This window comes from Mytilus galloprovincialis, chromosome 2 (genome assembly GCF_965363235.1).
Source record: "Mytilus galloprovincialis chromosome 2, xbMytGall1.hap1.1, whole genome shotgun sequence".
Taxonomy (NCBI): domain Eukaryota; kingdom Metazoa; phylum Mollusca; class Bivalvia; order Mytilida; family Mytilidae; genus Mytilus; species Mytilus galloprovincialis.
In genome coordinates this window covers 106,615,527-106,640,929 of record NC_134839.1, presented here as the reverse complement: position 1 = coordinate 106,640,929, position 25,403 = coordinate 106,615,527, and the positions used below count along the sequence as shown (strand labels likewise).

The 25,403-nt window shown below is 31.9% G+C and overlaps 1 protein-coding gene across 2 annotated transcripts; it reads right to left on the bottom strand.

Moving 5' to 3' along the window:
- Positions 1-5,918: 5,918 nt before the first annotated feature.
- On the bottom strand, positions 5,919-18,610 carry LOC143065284 (uncharacterized). Of its 2 annotated transcripts, XM_076238765.1 has the most exons (7): positions 18,141-18,610; positions 12,386-12,552; positions 10,563-10,709; positions 9,238-9,342; positions 8,463-8,666; positions 7,647-7,904; positions 5,919-7,182 (listed from the first exon to the last, which is right to left on the bottom strand). In XM_076238765.1, exons 1-7 carry the CDS (start codon positions 18,287-18,289, stop codon positions 7,157-7,159), a joined length of 1,056 nt encoding a protein of 351 aa, XP_076094880.1. In that variant the 5' UTR covers positions 18,290-18,610; the 3' UTR covers positions 5,919-7,156. The 2 variants fall into 2 exon arrangements, with proteins under 2 accessions (XP_076094880.1, XP_076094882.1); XM_076238767.1 differs by lacking the exons at positions 12,386-12,552; positions 18,141-18,610 and adding an exon at positions 11,576-11,675.
- Between the last annotated feature and the right edge of the window lie 6,793 nt (positions 18,611-25,403).

Here is a 25,403-nt window from a genome sequence, read left to right as displayed (position 1 = left end):
CTCCACCTAAATTAAATAAGCATAATTTTTAAGTGCACGAAGTAGTTTTGTGTGATATCAAGTGATGACATAATTTGTTGATTAGTCTTCGCAAAAACATAACTGATTGTAGGAATTTAACTATGCTTTGGACTTGGCACCTCCAACGCAACTGTCGAAGAAAAAAAACCCACTCAGTCACCAGATTTTTTATTGGCACTGAATGATACGAAGCATTATGGTATATGTAAAGTCGTTGTATATCGTTCCTTGTTCTGATAGTAGTTGTAATTGTACAGCTTGGGTTTGTCGTATGTAATGGTTCCTAATGTACTCCAGGTTAAATATGTTGTTGTTGAATTCCTTTGTTGTACTTTGCTGGGGTTGCTGTATGTTTTTGTCATCGGTATTCTGCAGATTTAGTGAAGTATTTAAATATTACTAGTATACTGTTACAGAAACACGACTTTAAAATTTCGATTAAATGAACAGCGAATCTAAAGCATGCATGATAGCTGCTTTCCTGATTTTGTTCCACTTATATATCCGCTCGAACTAGAAATAATAAAAAAAAAAAAACAACAGACACGACGTCTTCCGCCTCATTTTTAGATTTATACATCGAATTTGACATACACGGTCATCTCGGTACCAGAATCTATGACAAATGAGACGATTTTAATTTTGAAATTATCAATTTGCCCCACCTAAGTAGCAATATGCCAACTTCATCTGCATATGGGATATACATTTCCAATTTATTCGGTATTCACGAGCTTGCAGATCCTACTCATACTTTGCTCATACTTTCTAAAATTTCATCAATGTCTGAGCAGAAAGTGGATGAACCAGGGGTATGCTAAATAACGTCTCGTCCTTTAAAAAAAAGTTCATCGGAAGGTACCAAGACCTTCTTGATAAATATTGCTTACCAACTTCACAAATAATACACGATGAGTGGATCTGTACTTATAAATCATGTCATTGTGTTATTGTACTATGGTAACATTTTTAAAATTGAGAATGGAAATTGGGAATGTGTCAAAGAAACAACAACCCGACCATAGAAAAGACAACAGCAGAAGGTCAATAATAGGTCTCCAATGCAGCGAGAAATTCCCGCCCCCGGAGGCGTCCTTCAGCTGGCCCTAAACAAATATGTATACTAGTTCAGTGATATTGAATGCCATACTAAACTCCAAATTATACACAAGAAACTAAAATTAAAAATAATGCAAGACTAACAAAGGCCAGATGCTCTTGACTTGGGATAGGCGCAAGCATGCGGCGGGGTTATACCTCTAGCCAATGTAGAAAAGAAATTTTTCAGCACTACATAAATTTCACTCGTTAAAATCCAAAACGTTGTTATATACACGAGAGAATCGTACAAGTTGAGATATATAAACACCATAAGATGATGACAAGGAACGTCATCATCTAAAAATGAATAATTAACGATAGGAAATGAAAAATCATCTCTTTTATCATAATTTTTTGTATTAAGCTTTCCGTTAATGATAAAGATATCAAGATCGAGGAAAGGGCAGTGGTCATTGTTAGTATTAGCTTTATTTAAAGTAAGTTTCTGTATAATTTGTATTCTTGACTTTCATTTCTGCATATATGCTTTGTTTATATTAGATTGAGAATGGAAATGGGGAATGTGCCAAAGAGACAACAACCCGACCATAGAGCAAACAACATCAGAAGGTCACCAACAGGTCTTCAATGCAACGAGAAATTCCCGAACCCGGAGGCGTCCTTCAGCTGGCCCCTTAACAAATATATACTAGTTCAGTGATAATGAATGCCATACTAAACTCCAAATTGTACACAAGAAACTAAAAGTTAAAATAATGCAAGACTGACAAAGGCCAGAGGCTCCTGACTTGGGACAGGCGCAAAAATGCCTTTTTGTGCTTCATTGTAACGTATTTGCTTTTTTTTTAATAGTGAATAAGCATAGAACACAACGTTGACTGTTGTACCTTATATTTTCACGTCTCAGGATAAGACACCAAAGTCCGGAAAATTAACTATGTGTATTTCAGTTCCGATCAACTGTCTTTAATTCATGTTCGTTTTATTATGCATATATTGCATACCGAGATTCAATATTGAAATATCAATTATTAATACGTGTTTATTTGCTTTGTCAATCTGCAATATTCACGATTTGTTTTGCTAAACAATGTTCCTATCCAATGTTTAGAAAAACTGCATTATCTGTATTTTATAAGGCACACCTCCAGAGAGGTAAACTCTAAACGCACACTCTTAAATTAAATCCATTTTTTATCAATCAATAACTAAAAAATCCACATTTACAATACTAAATCAACGACCACATACACACATATTACCTTAAATTAGGATACAGCGACGCAGTCCACAGTTTTAAGAAAGCTGAAACTTGTACCTATTATGTCTGTTTGTTTTGTTCACACATCGTTTTCAATATAATGGAATTTATGCGACTGTCATACAAGTGAGAGGTATAGCTAGGTATACAAACAGGTTGAATCCACTATTTTCTACATAAAAAAAATTGCCTGTACCAGGAATATGACAGTTGTTATTCGTCCATTCGTTTGATGTAATGAGCGTTTGATTTTGCCTTTGATTATGGACTTTCCGTTTTGAATTTACTTGGAGTTCAGTATTTTTGAAATTTTACCTTTTCCTTGTTTGTACAACGACTCTATCTGTTACAAAATGATAGAAATTATTATAAATTAAGGAATGTATCTCCCTCATGCAAAGCTGTGATTCCTTTCACGGATTTGGCTATACTTTTTGGACCTTTTGAATTATAGCTCTTCATCTTTTATATAAGCTTTGGATTTCAAATATTTTGGCCACGAGCATCACTGAAGAGACATGTATTGTCGAATTGCGCATCTGGTGCAAGAAAATTGGTACCGTTAATTTTATTATACAAGTATATGTTTTCTTTCATTAATTGTCTTCTAATATGTATTGTATTGCAACTTGTTTGCTAGTTAGAAATCGGAGAACTAATTAAACTGAATTCACTTATCATGTGACTGGGTGCCAATTCCTTTATCTGATATTTTTTATCGATATTATAAACAACACTGTATTCATACTTGTAATGCCCCTCGTAATGCCTTTTTGTATTAGTTTTTTGTTTTTCTAGTTTTATTTTCTCATGGTTATGTCTGTTTTTTATTTTGTGAAAGTTTTGTCTGCTTTTCTTTTGTCATGGCTTTGTCTACATTTCTTTAGCCATAGTTTTGCTTGGTTTTCTTTTGTCTTGGGTTTGACTGTTCTTCTTTTGTCATGGGTTCGTCTTATTTCTGTCATAATAGTTTTGTCTCATTGTCTTTTGTCATGGTTTTGTTTATTTTTGTATTATTATGGTTTTGTTTGCTTTTCTTTTGTCATAGTTTTGTCTCTTTTTTTGTCATGGTGTTATCTGTTTCTCTTTTGTCATGGTTATATAATATTTGCTTTTCTTCGACTATTGATTGTTGATTGCCCTCTTTGTTATCTTCTGTTAAAGACGGTTAGTATTCGTCCCATAGGGAAATTGAAAAAAAAGGTAATCGGATCAAAGAAAAGCAAACATGAAAGATAGAATCAACAATCACTTAAAAATCTAAAAAAATCCACAAACATTACAATTCAAAATTTTGCAACACGAGCAGCATTTTAACATGCAATGCCGTGTGTTTATTTATTCTTATTGGGTAGAGGTATTGGGGAATGGTTGAGATCGTACAAAACATGTTTAACCCCGCCTATGTTAGTCTTGTATGTTGTATTTTTAAAATTTTATTACATTTATATGTTTTTAAGTTGAGTGTGACGTCCATATTCACTGAACTAGTACACTTTTTTGTATAGGGGCAAGCTTTAGTCCGCTTCTGGCACGAGTATTTTTTTGCTCTGTTGAAGACCCATTGGTTTTCTTGAGCTGTTTTCGTATCTTTGGTTGGTTTATTGTCTCTTTGATATACACTTGTTTCAATTTTCAAAGTCTGCGTTTATTTATTTGTAACACGAAAAAACATTTGCGTTTCAAAAGTATTGACATTTGCGCTTTATTTTTTGTATATATACACCTATACGAAATTCATAGGACATTTGCGCTTTTTGTGTATAAAAGTTAACATGTAAACATAATTGATATTTTACCATGTACGACACATATATGAGTGATTGTCGTTTGTTTTCGAAATTGATATTTTAACATGTCCGACATATTTATGAGTGATTGACGTTTGTTTTAGAAATTGATATTTTAACATGTACGACATATTTATGAGTGATTGTCGTTTGTTTAAGAAATTAATATTTTAACATGTACGACATATTTATGAGTGATTGTCGTTTGTTTTAGAAATTGATATTTTAACATGTACGACATATTTATGAGTGATTGTCGTTTGTTTTAGAAATTGATATTTTAACATGTACATGTACGACATATTTATGAGTGATTGTCGTTTGTTTTAGAAATTGATATTTTAACATGTACGACATATTTATGAGTGATTGTCGTTTGTTTTAGAAATTGATATTTTAACATGTACGACACATTTATGAGTGATTGTCGTTTGTTTTAGAAATTGATATTTTAACCTGTACGACATATTTATGAGTGATTGTCGTTTGTTTTAGAAATTGATATTTTAACATGTACGACATATTTATGAGTGATTGTCGTTTGTTTTAGAAATTGCTATTTTTACATGTACGACATATTTATGAGTGATTGTCGTTTGTTTTAGAAATTGATATTTTGACATGTATGACATATTTATGAGTGATTGTCGTTTGTTTTAGAAATTGATATTTTAACATGTACGACACATGTATGAGTGATTGTCGTTTGTTTTAGAAATTGATATTTTAACATGTACGACACATGTATGAGTGATTGTCGTTTGTTTCAGAAATTGATATTTTAACCTGTACGACATATTTATGAGTGATTGTCGTTTGTTTTAGAAATTGATATTTTAACATGTACGACATATTTATGAGTGATTGTCGTTTGTTTTAGAAATTGCTATTTTTACATGTACGACATATTTATGAGTGATTGTCGTTTGTTTTAGAAATTGATATTTTAACATGTATGACATATTTATGAGTGATTGTCGTTTGTTTTAGAAATTGATATTTTAACATGTACGACATATTTATGATTGATTCTCGTTTGTTTTAGAAATTGATATTTTAACATGTACGACATATTTCTCAGTGATTGTCGTTTGTTTTAGAAATTGATATTTTAACATGTACGACATATTTATGAGTGATTGTCGTTTGTTTTAGAAATTTGTGAACGGAATATTCAAACGTCACAATAATTAGTGATGAAAGGTACCAGGGTTATGATTTAATACACCAGACGCGCGTTTCGTTTACATAAGAATCATCAGTGACGTTCATATTAATATATATATATATAAAGCCAATCAAGTACAAAGTTGAAGAGCATTGAGGACCGAAAATTCCAAAACATTGTGCCAAATACGGCTTTGGTTATCTATGCCTTGGATACGAAAATCCTTAGCTTTACGAAAAATTCAAAGTTTTGTAAACAGGATTTTTATGACAAATGACCACATAATTGATATTCATGTCACAAACGATAAACTCTACAAACAAATTTATTTCTTATATTCATGGAATTAAAAATGGAAACTGTGCTTCTCTTGTGTTGATGGTGACTTCAAAGAAAGAGTGACTCTTTCTTTATCTTTTCAAACTTTTTCCATGTTCTTTCCGTAATGTAGATATATTTATGTAAGTGTGATTAAAGATAAAATAAATGTATGTTCAATAAGTTTAATACAGTAAAATTATAATTATACAACTCGAGATCATATGCAGTGTAAAGTATTATCATTTTACTTTTGATTTGTGTTCCAATTAATTTAGAAAATGATATATAAAGACAATTAACATTTACTGTTGCGCTTTATTCAAATATTTACATTGTATATAAAATCTAACAAAATATAAATACAACAAAATTTGAAAATACAGCTTAGACTATCATGTAAAGCAATAACAGTGCTGCATTTGGAGAGTTGCTTCCGTTAAATGTCTAATTGATTGAGAAAAATGAGGCAATAAACACAAGTCGAAAAAAAAGAGAGACAACTCTATGACCAAAAGATAATCGATCAAACAAAAAGAAAAAATTTACAGGGAAATCTTTCATTAAACACAATGTATTGCAAGCACATTTGAGTCATCAATATTGCGATCCTGCAACACGTGTTAGTAAGAAAAGTGGGATAAAATTGTACGAAATGATCGTTAAAGAAGGGGGACAACTCTTCATACAGGACGGTTCTGTGTATGCATTTAAATGTTCAAATTAAACCATTCAAAGTTCACTGTAAAAAAGCAATGAACACAACCATCACCCATGGAATTGATGTCAGATTTTCAATGTCCCTCATTCAAACAACAGTGGCATTTAGAAGGTTGAAAAAAATGTAAATAAATGCACGGAAAGTTGAACATAATCAAAGTGGACGAATAGTTCAAAAATTGATTTTTTACTCTGGCAAAGTTTTAGCCTTTTTAAAATACAAATTTTTCATGATTAGAAGAACATACAATAGGGATGTTTAACCTAGAAAAAGAAAAAAGAAGCACTGATGTTTATGGTAACTTACAAACAATGCAATATCTGTTACAAAAATATACAAGTTACAAAAGCCTATCGCAAAATTCAATAAATAAAAAAATGCATATATATATACAATAAAATACACATTAATAACAAATAACATTAACAATATTAAATGAGGTAGCAATAAAGACAGACACAATTGTATTCATTATTCTAAATCAAGCAGTTATTGTAGCATCATCTTGTATAAATGGATGTCGATGGAACTAGATGAAAAAGATATAATGACCCGACAATGTATATACAATGTATGTGTCTTACAACTGTATTCGTCGTGGTGGTCTTCCGATTTGAATACGGTTAATTCTCTAAATATATACACTTTGTATTGCATCAGTTAACATAATGTAGTGCAAACTTCTTATGATTCGGCTTGAATTATATGCGATTGATTTATGGAAATTGATAATGTCTAATGAGTCGAACAATAATTAGTAATACTCTTTGTACGACAGAAGAGTGGAATAGTGGCACGTGATAGTTCAACCTCTCCTAAGTATGTTCCACACGTACTGGTGCTGAAAATATAGACAAAAAATTATACATTATAGCCGTATTGTTTTGCTGCCAAATATTCTGGAGAAAAAAACCTTTATGAATGACAGGGACTTGCCATCACTTATAATAAGTTCTTTTATCAAATCACAGGGACTTGCCATCAGTCAAAAAAGTGCTTTAATTAAATCGCAAGGACTTGTCATAAGTCACGATAAATGCGTTTATTAAATCACAGGGACTTGCCATCAGACATGATAATTATTTTGACCAAATCACAAAGACTTGTCATCCGTCACGATCAGCGCTTTTACCAAATCACAGGGACTTGCGATCAGTCATGTAAAACGGCTGTTACCAAATCGAATAAATTTTAGTACGGGTAATGAAGATTTGGCCATGACGTATATCTTGTCTAAACGACATTGAATGTCAAAATAAGCAGGACTTGGGTATGACAATTGTTTTTCTACCTTACTTTTCTTACCTGCCTCTGTTTTTTCACAATCCTCATCGTCACAGTTTGACATCCCTCGTAATCGTTTAAGGAAGGTACTTTCTTTAATAAGCTTACTATCGTTACTGGTTTCCTCGGTGAACGGCTGCATTATGGTTGCAATATCTCGTTTTTCCCTAAATTGTATATTAGGTCTGGTTTCGGTAAAAACTTCCAACACTGGGGATGTGCTAAAATTCAGACTTTTTTGTACAGCTACTGGTAAACTGGTATCTTGACATTCAACATCTAAAATAGCAATGTTTCAAATCTTGACATTACAACTTCTAAAAAACATGAATATAATACTATCTGTTTTAAAACCAAAATTGTATAATAACAAAAATACCGAACTCCAAGGTAAAGAAAGGAGAAAGTTATTAAAAACTGACAAACTCAAACTTTATCAACCAACAGAACGAATTAAAGACGAGTATCATATGCTTAACATATTATAAAATAGTAAGTTAACCAGGTTTTACAGCTAACTAAACCCCTACTTGTATGACAGTTGTTTATAGTTAACCAGGTTTTACAGCTAACTAAACCCCTACTTGTATGACAGTTGTTTATAGTTCCGTAAACAATAATAAAAAAATAAAATGGAAATAATGGAATATTTTGATAAATATTTTCAGTCGCAATTAATACCAAATGATTAGAAAGAACTGCTACAAAAAAAAAAGAAAGAACAAAAGGTTTTTCAGACATAAAATGTTACTACCCAAACGTACAGAATCGTCTTACAAATAATCTAGATGCATCTGTCATTATTTTAATCCAAACATACAAAAGAGGTATACATACCAACTGGCAGCAAGCAGTCTGTATTTCCAAACACAGCTTTGGCATCAATCGGGAATCCCTGAGAGTCGATAACGTTGACTTCTAGTCCATGACGTCGCCTCCGACGCTGCATCCATTCCTCTACTGCTTCTTTGACATTGAAGCTTATCCACTTATCCCTTTTGACCACCACCATTTTCACATCAAGAATTCTCATTCGCGGTACTAAAGATAGAAAATCATAAACAGTAAAACGAAATTTTAAATGTATCATATCAGTTATATATTAGTATTTATCATTGCATTGTCTTTTTCTTTACTCTACGATAAAAAGATATGTTAAGAGATAATTTTTTGTTTCTGTTTGGTTCATTGACAGTGTGAAATGTCAAATGAATCTTCAAATATTATTTCTTCTATTTTCATTCTGGTTTGTTTTCAAATTGGGAGGTAGTATAATAATAAAATATTGTTGCGTGGAAGATTGACTATGCGAAAATGGTAGCTGGATGGTTCAAGATGTCCCTCCTAAGTAGATATACAAGAGCATTATGATAACTAAATTTGGCATATTTTTATTAATTGAACGCATATAATCACAACTTCATTTTAAACTACATACTTGACGGACAGAATGATCGGTGGAAGAAGAACGCACAGACAGGGAATAATAATGCTCATCTGCTACAATTTTATGGGGTACGGGTATTAAAATCAAATATCTATCTGATATATAGGACATACACACAATCTTTAAAAAGGGATATCCTTTATATAATAATACTATTTCACTTACCTCGATTTCTGCGTCTCAGTGGTTTGAGAAACTGACTGACAAAGACGGTAAATCGAACGCTGTCCTCCTCTCCTGATTCATTGTCCTCCGTAAAACAACGACATGCTTAAAAAAATGCATTTATAATTCTTTTCAAATCACATTGTTTTAAGTAACACAAAAGTTTTCAGATATCAGTAATATTCTTATATCTTCTACTACATTTTTATTTCGGTGGGACTATAAGTAAACAAACAAAAATCGAAAAGAGTATTCACACGTTGTCTTTGATATAAGTAAAGGCAATAGTACAATATCGCTAAATTATTCATTAGTCAAAAATCGATTGAGAGAAAGCAAATCCGGGTTACAAAATAAAACCGAGGGACTTTTAGATGTTTCTCATATATATACAATGGATTTCTTAAAACACTATGAAAATGACAATTTTGTCCAAATATGGACTTTAATGCATGTTTATCTAAAATAACAAGAAATTATTACTGTACTACACAGAAAACCAGTACGAGGATGAACAAATAAGGATTTTGGGAGTCTAGCATTACGGATTAATACTTTTCAATAAAAATAATCTCGTGAAAGTTCTGATAGAGAAAGAAATTCCTCATAGTATGTGCAACATTGATAAAAATGTTAACAAAACTTGATTAATATCAAGGAGAACAGTAACTTCCTACCCTCCTGGAGCACCTAAGTTTAACGATGGTCGGTTTGGTTCATTGTTGTTTTTCTCTTTTTCTATTTTTTGACATGGTATCTTTCACTAATGATTTATAATTGCACCGTATGTATCTCCCCCCTTTTTTCGATGGTAATGATGTATATAATTTTTCATGTCGACTTTATCTTTATATTTTACAAGGTTTGAATCATTACCTGAAGATAAGCTATAGATTTCAATGTAGTGATGCACTTATTGTCAAACTTAATAACCTCTCTTAACTACCAGAGATTAAATTTAGTATTGCTAATTTCACAGTCTGAAAATAATTTTAAATGCATAATAAATAAACTCGTGTTTCCTGTTATCTCGTGCCTTCCTAAAACTTGTAAGTTCATGTCGACACAATTAGTGTAGAAACATTAAAAACATTAGTCCATCTAAATCTAGGACATTTTCCTTTTATCTTTTAACTAATGTCTTAATAATCATATAACCTTCTTTATTGCTAATTATCTAAATTGAAGAGAACACTTACTAAATTTACTATCATGTACCAAGGGCACACATCTTGAATCATTATGAAAGACATTCAAGTTTCATTCAGAATAAACATAACTGTTTTTCTATTGGCAACTCTTTACAACAAAGACATAGGGTTTACCTGTTCTTTCTTTGATGTGAAGCTTTAAAGTAGCATTTAGTATACTTGTTCCACTGTCTTCTACAGGCAAAATATCAAAGAAAAGTCGTAAAGTCTTCGTGTCAGGGTCATTCCATAAATCTTCATCAATCCAACTTGGTAATGTACCTACATGTGGAACAATAATCAAAATATTAATATTAAAAATGAAGTCGCTGCGAGATATTTGGTTAACGTACCTAAGGCGTAGGAAATGCGAGGGATTGATCATATATCATAGAAAGAAGGCTTTAAAATATCCCAAAAATAAAGTAATTTAGTACTGATATATCAATAGCAGAATAAATAGCTATACGTATGATAATACTAGTATTTTGTGCAGAATACAAAGTTGCTCATAATTGAACTTTGCTAAAATATAATATTATCCAAAATACCGAACTCCGAGGTAAGGTGATGTAAAAAGAAACCTGGAAGTGCATTTAACCTGACAAAAATCAAAATTTAAATGCTATATCAAACAACGGTCCAATTGGTTTGTCCCTGTCATATTCCTAAATTGGTACAAGCACTCTCAAAGAAAATGATGGGTTTAACCCCCCACTTGTATGACAGTTGTTTATAATGCAGTCATATTGACATTTAACAAATTTACGAGAGCAATCAAATCAGACATAATTGATTTACGTGACGATAATGGGATCAAGCAGACAAAACTATGTAAATATACATCATAGATACACAACACAACTGACACAAAACAACACAAACAAACATCTGACAAAGAGGTCTACAATACATTTCATTTGTAGTTGATAGTAGAATATAGTAAATTATAATTGCATACAAACTTTCCCGATGATTTACAAATAAGGTAAAATAAAAAAACCTAGGGTTTTTCAGAATGAAAAGAAAATTATCAAACTGCATGCATTTGAATTGCAAATCTGGACCAACCCGCATATAGTATACTTCGATCCGACACTGCTGTGATACATCACGAACACCTGATATACTTAGATTTTTAGACTTGCATGATCCAGCATAGCACTGCTGTGATACAGCCCTATAAGGAACACATGATATACTTAGATTCTTAGAACTTACAAGATCCAGCATAGCCCTGTTGTGATACAGCCCTATAAGGAACACCTGATATACTTAGATTCTTAGAACTTACAAGATCCAGCATAGCCCTGTTGTGATACAGCCATATAAGGAACACTTGATATACTTAGATTCTTAAAACTTACACGATCCAGCATAGCCCTGTTGTGATACAGCCCTATAAGGAACACCTGATAGACTAAGATTCTTAGAACTTACAAGATCCAGCATAGCCGGGTTGTGATACAGCCCTATAAGGAACACCTAATATACTTAGATTCTTAGAACTTACAAGATCCAGCATAGTACTGCTGTGATACAGCCCTATAAGGAACACCTGATATACTAGAATTCTCAGGACTTACATGATCAAGCATAGCACTGCTATGATACAGCCTTGTAAGGCACATCTGATATACTTAGATTTCCCAGAACTTACATGATCCAGTATAGCACTGCTGTGAAACAGCCCTATAAGGAATACTTGTTATACTTAGATTTCTCAGAACTTACATGATCCAGCAATGCACTACTGTGATACTGCCTTGCAAGGCACACTTGATATACTCAGATTTCTCAGAAGTTACAAGATCCAGCATAGCACTGCTGTGATACAGTCCTATAAGGAAAATCTGATATACTTAGATTTCCTAGAAATTATATGATCCAGCATAGCACTGATGTGATACAGCCTTATTAGTAACACCTGATGTATAATTATATTTATCATAACTTACATGATCCAGCATAGCACTGCTGTGATACTGCCTTATAAGGAACACCTGATATACTTAGATTTCTCAGAATCTCTTCCTTCATGTTTTCGTCTATCTGAGGAGGTGACGAGAACCCGAGGGTAGACAATACATGGCTTCTGATATTGTTTATTCTCTGAGTTCTTGACCTAAAAGAAATGACAACTAAACTATTAACATTTTTTAATATCTACGTTCATCAGTGTGTTTCTAAGATCTCAAACAGCAAAGGGCGCTGTCCCTGGGTTTTTTGCCTTCCTTAACCTGTTAAAGTATTCATGAAGAATTTATCAGTGAACTGTATTAAAACAGTGATACTTTTTACAGAATATTTCGATAAAAATTTATGAGTAATACTCGAATGTTCATGTGATTATTTTCACTCGTAGTGTTAAAACCACAAATGCGTCGACTATACGAATGTTCTGGGAAGTTGTCCATGTGGAAACTAAATTTATTACGTTGCTAAGAAACAATATTGTACCATGTAAACTATCATAGATACCGGAAGGGGCTTTATGTAAACCTAGAGTCGCATTTTATCCCTTTACCTTCGCATCACGATGTGAAGTTGTTCAAATCAAATTTGATAACGACGCCATCTTGAAATTTTTAAGTAACAAAAGTCGGTTTTGGTTTCCTGATGATATTGCTCAGATTATATTGGCTAAATAAAGGCAATAGTAGTATATCGCTGTTCAATAGTCATAAATCGATTTAGCGAAAACAAATCTGGTTCACAAACCAAAAGTGAGGGAACCAAAAGTTAGGGAAACACATCAACTATAAAAGGAAAAAACTGGAACAACAGAAACACCGAACTGCTGCAAAAACAAACGCCAATATGTTATAAAAAGAAACGGACTACTTTTATAAATAACAACTGACATATTCCAGACTTGGTACAGGACATTTGTAGGGAAAAATATAGTAGGTTGGACCTGGTTTTATGGGTAGCCAAAAATGACTTTAGGAGTTGAGAACCCATTAAGGAAAGAAAAAGAAATTATACACGGAAAATCAGGATCCGGTTGGAATAAACTAGCATTATGGGTATTCGAGACAACAAATTGCCAATCGAGGTATTGTATTGCTTTAGGATCGCGTCGGATACGCATTGCTACCGGTAGTTTTAATTGGTACGTTTATTATTTTGATAACAATGAAATGATATTCGAAATGAGATATAAATTAAAGCTCTTTTTGTGCATTTTAACAGATAAATAACTTTTCCATAACGATATGTTATAAATGGTTTTTAGTCTATAATAGTATGCAGTTTAGAAAGAATGGTCTATAACGTGCACTTGAGAAGTTAGTACAACGAACACTATTCATTTCATAGTAATAATATAACTGAAACCTAAATAATTTATCTTCCTCTTTATATCTCTGTTCGGCACGTTGAAGATATGAGAGTTGGTACCGTATAAACTCGTATATTGAAAGAGGAGGAATATTGACATCTATATATATTTTGTGATTATGGAGGTTGGATTACTGTTTTTTATGTGTATTCATTCATTTTATTTATATATAACGTGCGATGAATTGCGTCTAAAGTGCGTTGAATTGCGTCTAATTTAAATGATTAATGTAAAGTCTGATAATAATTGTTCTTAATTGCTTTCGTAGGTAGTGCATCATTCATGATTATTTGTACTTATAATTATATATAGACAAACTTTAGAACATAAATTGTAAAACATACCAGACTTATAATTTGTAACGCCAGACGTGCGTGTCGTCTACATAAGACTCATCAGTAGTGTTCGTAACAAAACAAAAACAAAGCCAAATTGAATATTTATAAATTGAAAAGCAAACCAAAAATTCGGAAAGTTATGTCAAATAACAACACTTGGAAAAGACTATATGCTTGGTATTAGAAGGTTACAGCTAACTTTACCAGATAGCACATACAAATGACCTACAGCGTTTTTTTTTTTTAAAATGTTTCTAAACACATATCTTTATACAAAAAGGTTTATTAATTTACATTAGAATGAGAACTGTGACAATTCTATGCTATAAATAATTTATCGATTTTAAAAATGATTGAGCGAATCATATTATGATCCCTTGTCATTTTCTTTGCTACTAATTCAGGTCTACCAATATAATATTATTGCGTTATAGTGTTGTTTTTTGGTGGTTAACGTGGTTGATTAAAATATTTCTTCATCAGTATGATATAGTCTAGACAATGGCCTTCACTGTTTTGTTTTTCTCAAATGAACACCTGACTTTATTTCATTATGGGAGATCTTCCTTCGGGTCATCGCATTCGTCTAAAAATAACAACATCTGGGTATTTGAAATTTTATGAATGGAGAAATAAATGAAAAAAATCCAGACGATTTATTATATTAATTTAACAGATAACACTTGGTCAACATGTGTTGAAAATTTACTACTTCTGTTGTTTTTTGAAAATGTGTAAAATCGTGAGAACATATGAAGTCATTAACAACTATAGGTCACCGTACAGCCTTCAACAAAAAGCAAAGCCCATACCGCATAGTCAGCTATAAAAGGCCCCAATATGACAATGTAAAACAATTCAAACAAGAAAACTATTTATGTAAAAAAAAATGAACGAAAAACAAATATGTAACAAATAAACAAACGACAACCACTGAATTACAGGCTCCTGAATGGTTAAAATTCTGGTATTGATTAACTAAAAGTGTTTGTAACCAGTCAGGATCTTCCCAGCCACTACATGTAAAACAATAAACTTACAGGTTAAACACATATACACATAAACTTGTTAAACCTCACGTAGTGTTTCAGACATATCATATTGAATATCCGGTTCAATTGTAACTTTGAAGAACCAATCCCTTATAGATGGACAGAAATAGATTCCTATTTACATTCTCGCTTATTTAGTGTTCCCTTTACACCAACGGATGTCTTTAAAGCACAACTCTGAAACAATGGCCAGTTTTAAAAATGCAAATTTCATTGTCAGAATAGTAAACAAATGACTTCGTGTCTTTAAACAAGATCGAATGTGATTCTATCAAAAGTTACACGTGAACATTAAGCACGTTTTTAAAATAAATATGTATTAAAATTTCTGCATGAAATAATATCAACTTTATTCTACTGTAATATTAACTACCATCTTAAAATAAGGGAAACTATGATATTCAGTAGGGTTATTCTACTGTAATACTAAAATATCTTAAAATAAGGAAAACAATGATAACAGGGTTTTAGAATTGCGATATCTTATGCATGATACATTTATCCTATTTGTCCTATTATTTGAATCCTTTTGAATTGCATAATATGTATTGATTTATTCGAGTAAAATACTGTTTAAACTAAAATGATATTACATGATCAGTTGATAATATTGAAATCATTGCTCACGTCAGAATTTACTGGTCGAGTGAAGGCAGCGAACATTATTATAACCCATGATAACCATGATAAATTTAAACAGTTCAGAGGTCAGATTGCCACCTAATTCTACAACCGGACATTGCACTGTGCACATTCAATTAATTCGGTCTTTGACCGCTGATATTTTCCTTGCACTAAGGTCAGCTCGTCAATCTTTAAGATAAAAATAATTATAAACATCTCTTAAACGTATGTTAAAAAACTTCAGTTCTAAAGATATAAAAAAAAGTATAAAGATATGATTGGATTTAAAATGATATGAATAAGATATAGAGATAGAGTAAAAACTTTAAAAACAAACTTTAATAGCTTTTATCATCAAATGTCATAATTGGGATACAAAAAATATCAAAAAACTAAAATTGTTGCAATTACTAACAAGCACCAAATTGAGTCCTAAAATATTATATAATAAAATAAGCTTCCAAAGCTCTTCCAAAGGCAGAAGAACGGTTTTAAAATCTTCCTATCGCAGAAGAAGGATTTTATAATATTTCAAAGGCAGACTAGGATTTTCACAATATTCCAAAGGCAGAAAAAGGATTTCACAATATTTCAAAGGCATAAGAATGATTTCACAATAATACAAGGACAGAAGGGTTTCACAATAATACGAGGGCAGAAGGGTTTCACAATAATACAAATACAGAAGGGTTTTACAATAATACAAGGGCAGAATGGTTTCACAATACTTAAAAAGCAGAAGAAGTGTTTCAAGGCTTCGAAAGTCAGAAAAATTTAAACAATCTTCAAAAGGCATAAGAAGGATTTCATAATATTTCAAAGGCAGAAGAAGGATTTCATCATCTTTCAAATGCTAAAGAAGGATTTCATCATCTTCCAAATGCTAAAGAATAATTTCATCATCTTCCAAATGCTTAAAGAATGCTTTCATCATCTTCCAAACGCTAAAGAATAGTTTCAAAATTTTTCAAATGCAGAAGGGATTCACGATATTTGAAAGGCAACAGAAGGGTTTGTTTCACAATCTTTCTAAGGCAAAAGAAGGATTTCACAATATTTCAAAGACAGAAGAGTTTCACAAACCTCCAAAAGCAGAAGAAGATTTTCGAAATATTTCAAAAGCAGAAAAAATGTTTCAAAATCTTCCAAAGTCAGGAGTTTTTCGCCATCTTACATAAACGACATTAACAGGAATTGAGAATATTTTTTTTAAAAGAAAGTGTGAAAAAAGTCTGCATGGAAACAATTTCAGACACGATTAAATTATAATATAGAGATGAGCAAATTGATCACAAAACTAAAACTATTAAATACGTAATTTTTATTTCATAGGGAAAAAAATGATTATTGACGAGTTTTGTTGTTTGCGAAAACTATCTATCAAGGTAACATTAGTTCTGTTGGTTTTTTTTGCGATTTATGATATTTAAAAAATAACGGAAACATTAAAAGATATAGAGGAACATGTTCAGTCACAAATTTCTTTATAATTTAACTATCAAATAAAAAATCTGAACATTAACATGTTAAAAGTTTGTAGGTGTAGTTTCCATATAAATGAAAAATAATTAAAAAAAAAGTTATTCTCAAATCTTACACATTTTAACTGAAAAATACACATTCTGACGACAACAGCAAATGTGGCTGTTTAAAATTAAAAAAAGGTTACAGAAACGAATTTTATTTATTGATTTATTTGTATTCAGCTGGAATAAAATCTTAAATGTATTCACCTTTTCAAATAAAAAGAAATGAACTTGGCTTTAATATTAGTAAAATATAGATTTGGTCAACATCCCCTACTGTCGTTTAATACATAGTTATTACACAGAACAATGACACATTAAAAGAATTTTTTTGAATCTTTTTTCATTTGCTAACAAGAAATATATACCCGTTATTCAATTTTAACCATCAGGGTAAAAGTTTTAAATTCATAATAAAACCGCCAAAATAAGTCATTTGTTTAAAACATCCTTTTAAAAAGGTCTTTTGGTTATATTTTTTTCGTTTGGGTTGCTGTCTTAATGATGTTAATACGTCTCCTTTTATTAAATTTCACTTTAAAAATATTACTAGTATAAGAAAAGTACTTTAATGTAACAATGCTTCGGATTTCACATGTAATAAGTATTGATTTACATTTTTGCACGGTCACACTTTGTCATATTTGTACTGTCCCGTGTATACTGGAGTGTAATTCATATATTGAAAAAGTTTGACACATAAAACCATGAAACAAATATATACAAGATATGATCTAATTAATTATAATTGTTTACAATAAGAGACTGGAATATTCAATATGACGAAAAAATAAGTTCCTGGGGTGGTGAAGAAAGACAATAATTCTTACCTTCTTCTCATAGTTTCAAATCTGTTTTGACCTCTAGGGTGTGGTGTTCCAGGGTCAGTGTCCGTGTCATTCTGACCAATCACGACATTTACAGAAAATAAAACAACAGAATAATATAAAAAGTTCATGAATACTATAAAAATGTTCATTGTTTATGATTCGGAAAATAGTCCTCTAAAATATCTTATTAAGACAACTTTGAACAAACTTATTGAGAATCTTTTTTCAATCCCTGATTACGGAATAAGTCAGATCCTTCACAAATTTATTTTAGTCTTTGTTTTTCTAAGGGTCTTCTCGCTGAACGTTTCAGTCTGGGGTTTTAGGCAAACTAAGGTCGCTGTTCCCAGACAGACCATTTAGTATCCTTGAATAATGCGATTTTCAAGCGTCTGTTCAGGTGAAAGGTCAACACGGATGTTTTGGCGCGAACTTCATTAATAGACTGACTGATTGATTCGTTAATGTGACAACAAAAGAATTGTTCTTATCTTTCTCTCACACGTTGTAAAGGCCAAAGAAATTCTTTCTACGGTTACTTAAAATTGTAATTTCGGGTTTTGTCTTCTCTCTACATCTCGGCAAAAACATTCAACAAACACACAGGGCTTTCATACGTTAACTCTCAATCATTAAACTCTTAAAATTCAAAAATACTATAGTCATTAAATAATAATGTAAATTAAACATTTTTTTTAAGCATACACACATTCTCGTAAGTTAGTATACAAAGCTTCAAAGAAGAAAAGGGTTACAAAATATCGAAATTCATAGTATGTCCAAATCAAAACATTAAAAAGACTAACGCGCACACAATTATAAATTTTGAATGTTTGAATGAGTGTTGCTTAACTTTCCAGTGTAAAGTATTTCATTCATGGCGCTGCACAGATGGTAGACCTGATTAAAAGGCAACATTTCCCCTTTGCAATAATATACATGCGGACCGCATTAGCACTTTACTTACAAACTTTAAGAACTACTTGGAGGTAAGGCAAAAGTTCAATTCATATCCAACTTCCTTCTATTTCCAGCGGCAATGCACATCTCTGACAATTTAATCTGTACATGGATGAAATATGTCTCGCTGAACATTTACCAACAATCTGTAAATCAACATCTCATTCCTATTCTTTACTTTATATATGCTAGAATGTTTCAATTTTTTGGGCCTATTCATGGCATTGTACTTACCGTTTTATTTTTTATAATATTTACGACTTGTCGTCATTTGCAATACAGTAGCCGATATTAGAGGGTAAAACAGTGAAATCTCATAGTAAAACACGATAGTATTGCTATGAAAACCCATTTATCAAACTTTTACAAGAGCATGTTCACAAAAATTGTTTTTCTTCAGAAAGATCATATTTTTTTTCATATTCCATTAAATCACTAGCATCCTAATCTTAGAGACCTGACTTGTTTCTTAAACGTTTTATTCGTACTTGTCAGCATATTAAATAGGACTTAAAGTGAGGACACAATATTGTCATTTGTAAAAACCAATATGTCAAATAATTTTAAAGAACTATATAGATTTTACTAAATGGGATAGCCTGGCAAGACAAATATAATGGTGCATAAAAAATACCAAACCAAATGTGTGGAAGATGTCCCGCCAATACAAGCCATCCTACATAATCATCAATGAGACAGGTACCTAACATAGACACCTAGGATCTACAGCATTTATATAGAAATTTTTCAAGCAACGTGAAAGCTGAAAATGTTTTTCTTGACAAATATGCACATTTCGGCTCTAACGTTTATCGATAGGTTGTGGGTTTTTCTATGGGCACCATTCAAACACCTTTAATAGCAGACTTCGAGCTACATTGTTATGAATCACAGTTTATGAACATATATAACTACTAATCAAGTAAAAAATTTCGTTATCACAAATGACTTGAAATCGTTACTAAATTCATTCATAGATATACATATTTGCTTTGGAAGTTTGGCTGTATCTGTGGGAACTTACAAACTTAACTATTACAGTGATATTGTAATTTAAGCCGGTAAATTTAGATACGATCCAGGTAAATTCATCGATCCTTTAAATAACTGATGAAGTAAAGGCTGTAACTAGACCTTTGAATACTTTTGTTATCAATAATTCATCAAACGGCCAATGCTATACACGATAAACATTCAATGTCCAACACTTGATCGATACCTATATTTTTGCAGTAAATGGTGTCTAGAACTAGTTGATGGTGGGTGTGTTCTGATTGACATTTAAGGCTTAGATACTAGTATATATTTTCTTTGTTAGTTGTTATAAGCTCTGAACTTATTGCGAGCCATCTCAGATCTGCACTTTGTTAATATTGTAATATTTTTGTTACTGTTTTCATACTTTGTATCGATCAGAGTTAAGCATCTTTAATTAATTAGTTTGTTCTTATTTTGAGGTGTTACAACACTTCCGTGTTACAGGAAGATTCGGTCCTCGCAATAAGCAAACATGTATAACTCTACAACATTGTAAGTGACTGTCTCAAGTCATGACCCTGTAATTCAGTTGTAGTCGTTTGTTGCTGTATACAATATTTATTTTTCGATTATTGATTTCTACATTAATTAGACCGTTAGTTTTTTTCTCGTTGTAATTGTTTTTCATATGTCATTTCAGGCCTTTTATAATTTGTTGTGTGGTATGGATTTTACTCATTGTTGAATGCAAGACTGTGACCTATAGTTACTAACTTCATTCCAATTATTCTCTGGTGAATTGTTGTCTTATTTGACAAACAATTTGCATCTACATACTTTTATAAAGAATCGAAGCAATGTTAATAAAACCATCAAGCACATCAAGCTATTTAGATACATTGACATAAAACGTAACAAAGGCAAAGGAATCTAGTAAGGTTCTAGAAATATAGGTATGCTTTTCATAAAAGTATCAAAGCCTTCAGCACGGTTTCCTTCGAGGTCAAAAGACGTAGATGAGTGACCACCTTGTCAGTAACAAAATTAGAAGCGGTGTTATTGCTTTGTTTTTGTTTGTTTACCGGTCATTATTGAATCGAAAGGATGCACTTAGTATAAGTAATAAAAATGGTAAATACAGACTGTAAATTTGTTACACTTTGATGCTTCGAGTATTACAAAACTCGTTAACCACCTTAAAGAAAAGGTAATAAATATATCTTAGGAAATACGCTTATACCAAAACGTGGGCGAGACAAGAGAATATCGTACAGACAAATCTTCCCCAAAGAGTAATGACAGCAATTAACAGACGCAGACAGACAGATATAGCTAAAGAACTTTCAAGATTACAAATTGTGTCAATTAATTAAAAAGACTCATCTTAAAACTAAACAGGTCAATTTATTAAAAAATGACGAATCTAAACGGAAATTTACAGATTTTATTAAAGACTAACTTTATCATTGCCTGTAACCGAGTAACAGAAAGCGATTTTCCCCGATCGATTACTGATTTTTCCCGATTTTCCTATGTTACTTGCAAGCAAATGTCCAACATACAAATGCTTTAATTGTTTTCAAAAGAAATTCATCTTTGAAGAAACATAGTGGCTCAGTATCAGAAGACCTATCTGTATGAGAAACTTGTCATTTGGAGCAGACTTGAAGAAGATGGTGAAAGAGATTAAAAAAGCAGAACATACCATGCATTCTTCTTGACTGAGAAGGAAAAACTTTAAAATGCACGATGAAAATATTTTAACTTGTAACTTATCAATAATTACCTCACAAAAGCTAACCAAAAAAGCACATCATCGTAATATCAAACCATTTCAGACAATTTATCTCATTCACCAAACTATGAATCCAGATATATACAAACAGCAAGATATGAACCCCAAGCAAGAAGAAGCACGTTTGAAGGTTCTGAAACAACCAATGAAATATCTATGAACACAAAAAATCTCTAATTCAATTATAATTAATAATAATAATTTATTTTATTAAAGTGTCACATGCTTGTCTACAGATTTTTATACGGATTATATAATTCACATTGCACAATAATAAAATAAGACAAATACCCAGCCTAGATGGGCATATGGACACTATTATATGCATTTTTCAGGTTATTATATTTGAAAAAAAATCTAATTCACACTCTCATTTTTTGTTTGGACTCAAATCAGCTGCAACAACATCAACACACAGAATAAGGAAGGTCGTGATGCAACGTCAAGGCAATCCTACGTCAGGATATCATTTACTAATGACTGCTGACCAGACAGAGTAAATGATCTTTAACCAATTGATTTATTCAAGCTACTTAATTACCAGATCTATAGTGTAAAATCTATCATAAACATCAGTATTAAAATTGGGGAGAAATCACTTTCTGACGTACTCGGTTATAGGTAGTGCTTCCGTTTGGCCACTCCTCGAGACCAGCTTGAAATCACAATAAATCATTCAACGCATGTTGATCATGATTGAACTCTTGATACAAAGTTACAGGAGCGTTTGAATCATTCCCCAACACTCAAACAAAACAGAAAAACGGAAGAAAATAGATAAATAAATTTTATTTAATTCAACATCACTGAAATACACATTAGGTAAAATGTGAATGTACCTTTTATAAGACCTAGTTGATGTAAAATGTTGCTCATAGAAAATTCTCATTTCAGAAAGTTTCAAAAACCGGAAAGAGTCCCACAAAAGCCTGAATCGCTCTCCTGGTAAACATATGCCACACACAATCCTGAATCGCTCTACTGGTAAACATATGCCATTTTGGTATTTATTTTTGACCTTTCTTACTTTCAATTATGTTTGGTTATGTGTATAAGATGAGACAAGATAAGAATATATATATAATTTCTAAAAGCATACATAATTTGGCGGAAAGTATATCCAGGATCAACGATTCCTATAAGGATCATTTGACAATTTCGGCCAGAATGACCTATTTGAAGATCCTATTTTGCTGATCATATTTAACTACGGGTAAACGGGAAGATAGACGGTCAGACAGGGGAACATCAATATTTTCCGACATGTCGACAATCTTTAACTTTACAATACGTCAAGTTCTAAACTGACAAAGATCTGCCATCAAATTCCACAAGATATATAAAAACATTAGTTCATAACAATAGAAAACCGTTGACGAATGTCCTAGCTTTGACCGAAATGGACTTTTCTTTTTTGTACATAAACAAGGCCGTTAGTTTTTCGTTAGACAATCGTATCAAAATATACATTATTTAGTGAAATCAAATGTTATAGAAACCTAAACACAAAAAGCTTTTAGTTTCTTATCAAAATCTCATTATAAATGAAAACAAGGTGTGGTAATATATGACTGCCAATAAGACAATTCTTCACTAGAGACGAAGTGATGTAGAAGTTATAAACAACTATAGGTCATCGCAAGGCCTTCATCAATGAGATGAAATTTTTTTTGAACAATAAGATATGTTTAAAGTTGAAAACTAATAAGCAAACCAAATACCACAAACAAGCTTTAAAAGGTACAGGAATTACCAATAAGAAAACTAACAGCTTGATGTATGTGAGTAACAATAAACGAAAAACAAATATCATATACAGCTACACATGTCAACCAATGACTTGAGACGTGAAAAACAATGCATAATGTTGCGGGCTTGAACATGTTAGAGGTTGCCAAGTCCTCCCCGACATGGGACAGCGGTTTAACAGAACAACACAAGAACAAATTAAACGAAACAATAAACGAAAAAGAAATATGATAAAGAGCTACAGGCACCAACACTCAGTCTAGAACGATGGTGTAATAACATAACATAAGAGCTAACTATCAACATTAGATCGATAAAAATGACTAAACTAACAGACTAATAGTCTAAAACACAAAAGAAACAAAACACATAATAGCTGAGAGTACTTGCACTTACTGAAAGCTAGTTTAAAGCCAATAACAATTAATAAAAAACGTATATATTAAGACCAATGTATCAACAGTTCACATCCTACATTCAATTGATAGTATAAGACATCATAAACAGTCAGAGAAAAACACGACCTTGTGCAATGCCAAAATATAAGTATCGACAGAATCTAGGACCGTGTATGTTCATAGGTGTATATAAACTCATCATAGATACCAGGATTAAATTTTGTATTTACGCCAAGCGAGCGTTTCGTCTACAAAAGACTCATTAGTGACGCGCGCGAATCCCAATATGTTTAAAAGACCAAATATAGTACGAAGTTGAAGAGCATTGAGGACCAAAATTCCTAAAAGTTTTGCCAAATAGAGCTAAGGTTATCTTTTTTTAAAGAAGAAAAGCCTTACTATTTCAAAAATTCAATAGTTTTGTAAACAGTTATTTTTTAAATATTACCATATCAATGATAATCATGTCAGCACAGAAGTGTTATTTACTGGACTGGTGATACCCTCGCGGAATTAAAACTGCACCAGCAGTGGCATCTATCCAGTTGTTGTAAATAAACTCATCATTGATACCAGGATTAAATTTTGTATTTACGACAGACGCGCGTTTCATCTACGAAAGACTCATCAGTGACGCACGAATCCCAAAAAGTTTTAAAAAGTCAAATATAGTACGAAGTTGAAGAGCATTGAGGACCAAAATTCCTAAAAGTTTTGCCAAATACAGCAAAGGTAATCTATTCCTGAGATAGAAAAGCCTTAGTATATCAAAAATTCATTTTTTATAAACAGTTAATTTTTAAATATGACCATATCAATGATAATTCACAGAAGTGCTGATTACTGGACTGGTGATACCCTCGGGGAATTAAAACTGCACCAGCAGTGACATCTACCCAGTGGTTGTAAATAAACTCATCATAGATACCAGGATTAAATTTTGTATTTACGACAGACGCGCGTTTCATCTACGAAAGACTCATCAGTGACGCACGAATCCCAAAAAGTTTTAAAAAGTCAAATATAGTACGAAGTTGAAGAGCATTGAGGACCAAAATTCCTAAAAGTTTTGCCAAATACAGCAAAGGTTATCTATTCCTGAGATAGAAAAGCCTTAGTATATCAAAAATTCATTTTTTTTTAAAACAGTTAATCCTTGAATATAACCATATCAATGATAATTCACAGAAGTGCTGATTACTGGACTGGTGATATCCACGGGGAATTAAAACTCCACTAGCAGTAGCATCGACCCGGTGGTTGTGAATAAACTCATAGATACCAAGATTAAATTGTGTATTTACGCCAGACGAGCGTTTCGTCTTGTATTTATTAAAGGTTTTCAGTGATTTGTTGTAACAAAATCCATGACTGAATATATAA

Excerpts from the sequence above, each read along its gene's own strand:
- LOC143065284 (XM_076238765.1), bottom strand. The coding sequence starts at position 18,289 with ATGAACATTTTTATAGTATTCATGAACTTTTTATATTATTCTGTTGTT. Across the intron at positions 12,553-18,140 it reads TTTGAAACTATGAGAAGAAG|GTCAAGAACTCAGAGAATAA; the intron begins GTAAGAATTATT and ends CATTTCTTTTAG. Across the intron at positions 7,905-8,462 it reads AGACTGCTTGCTGCCAGTTG|ATGTTGAATGTCAAGATACC; the intron begins GTATGTATACCT and ends TTGCTATTTTAG.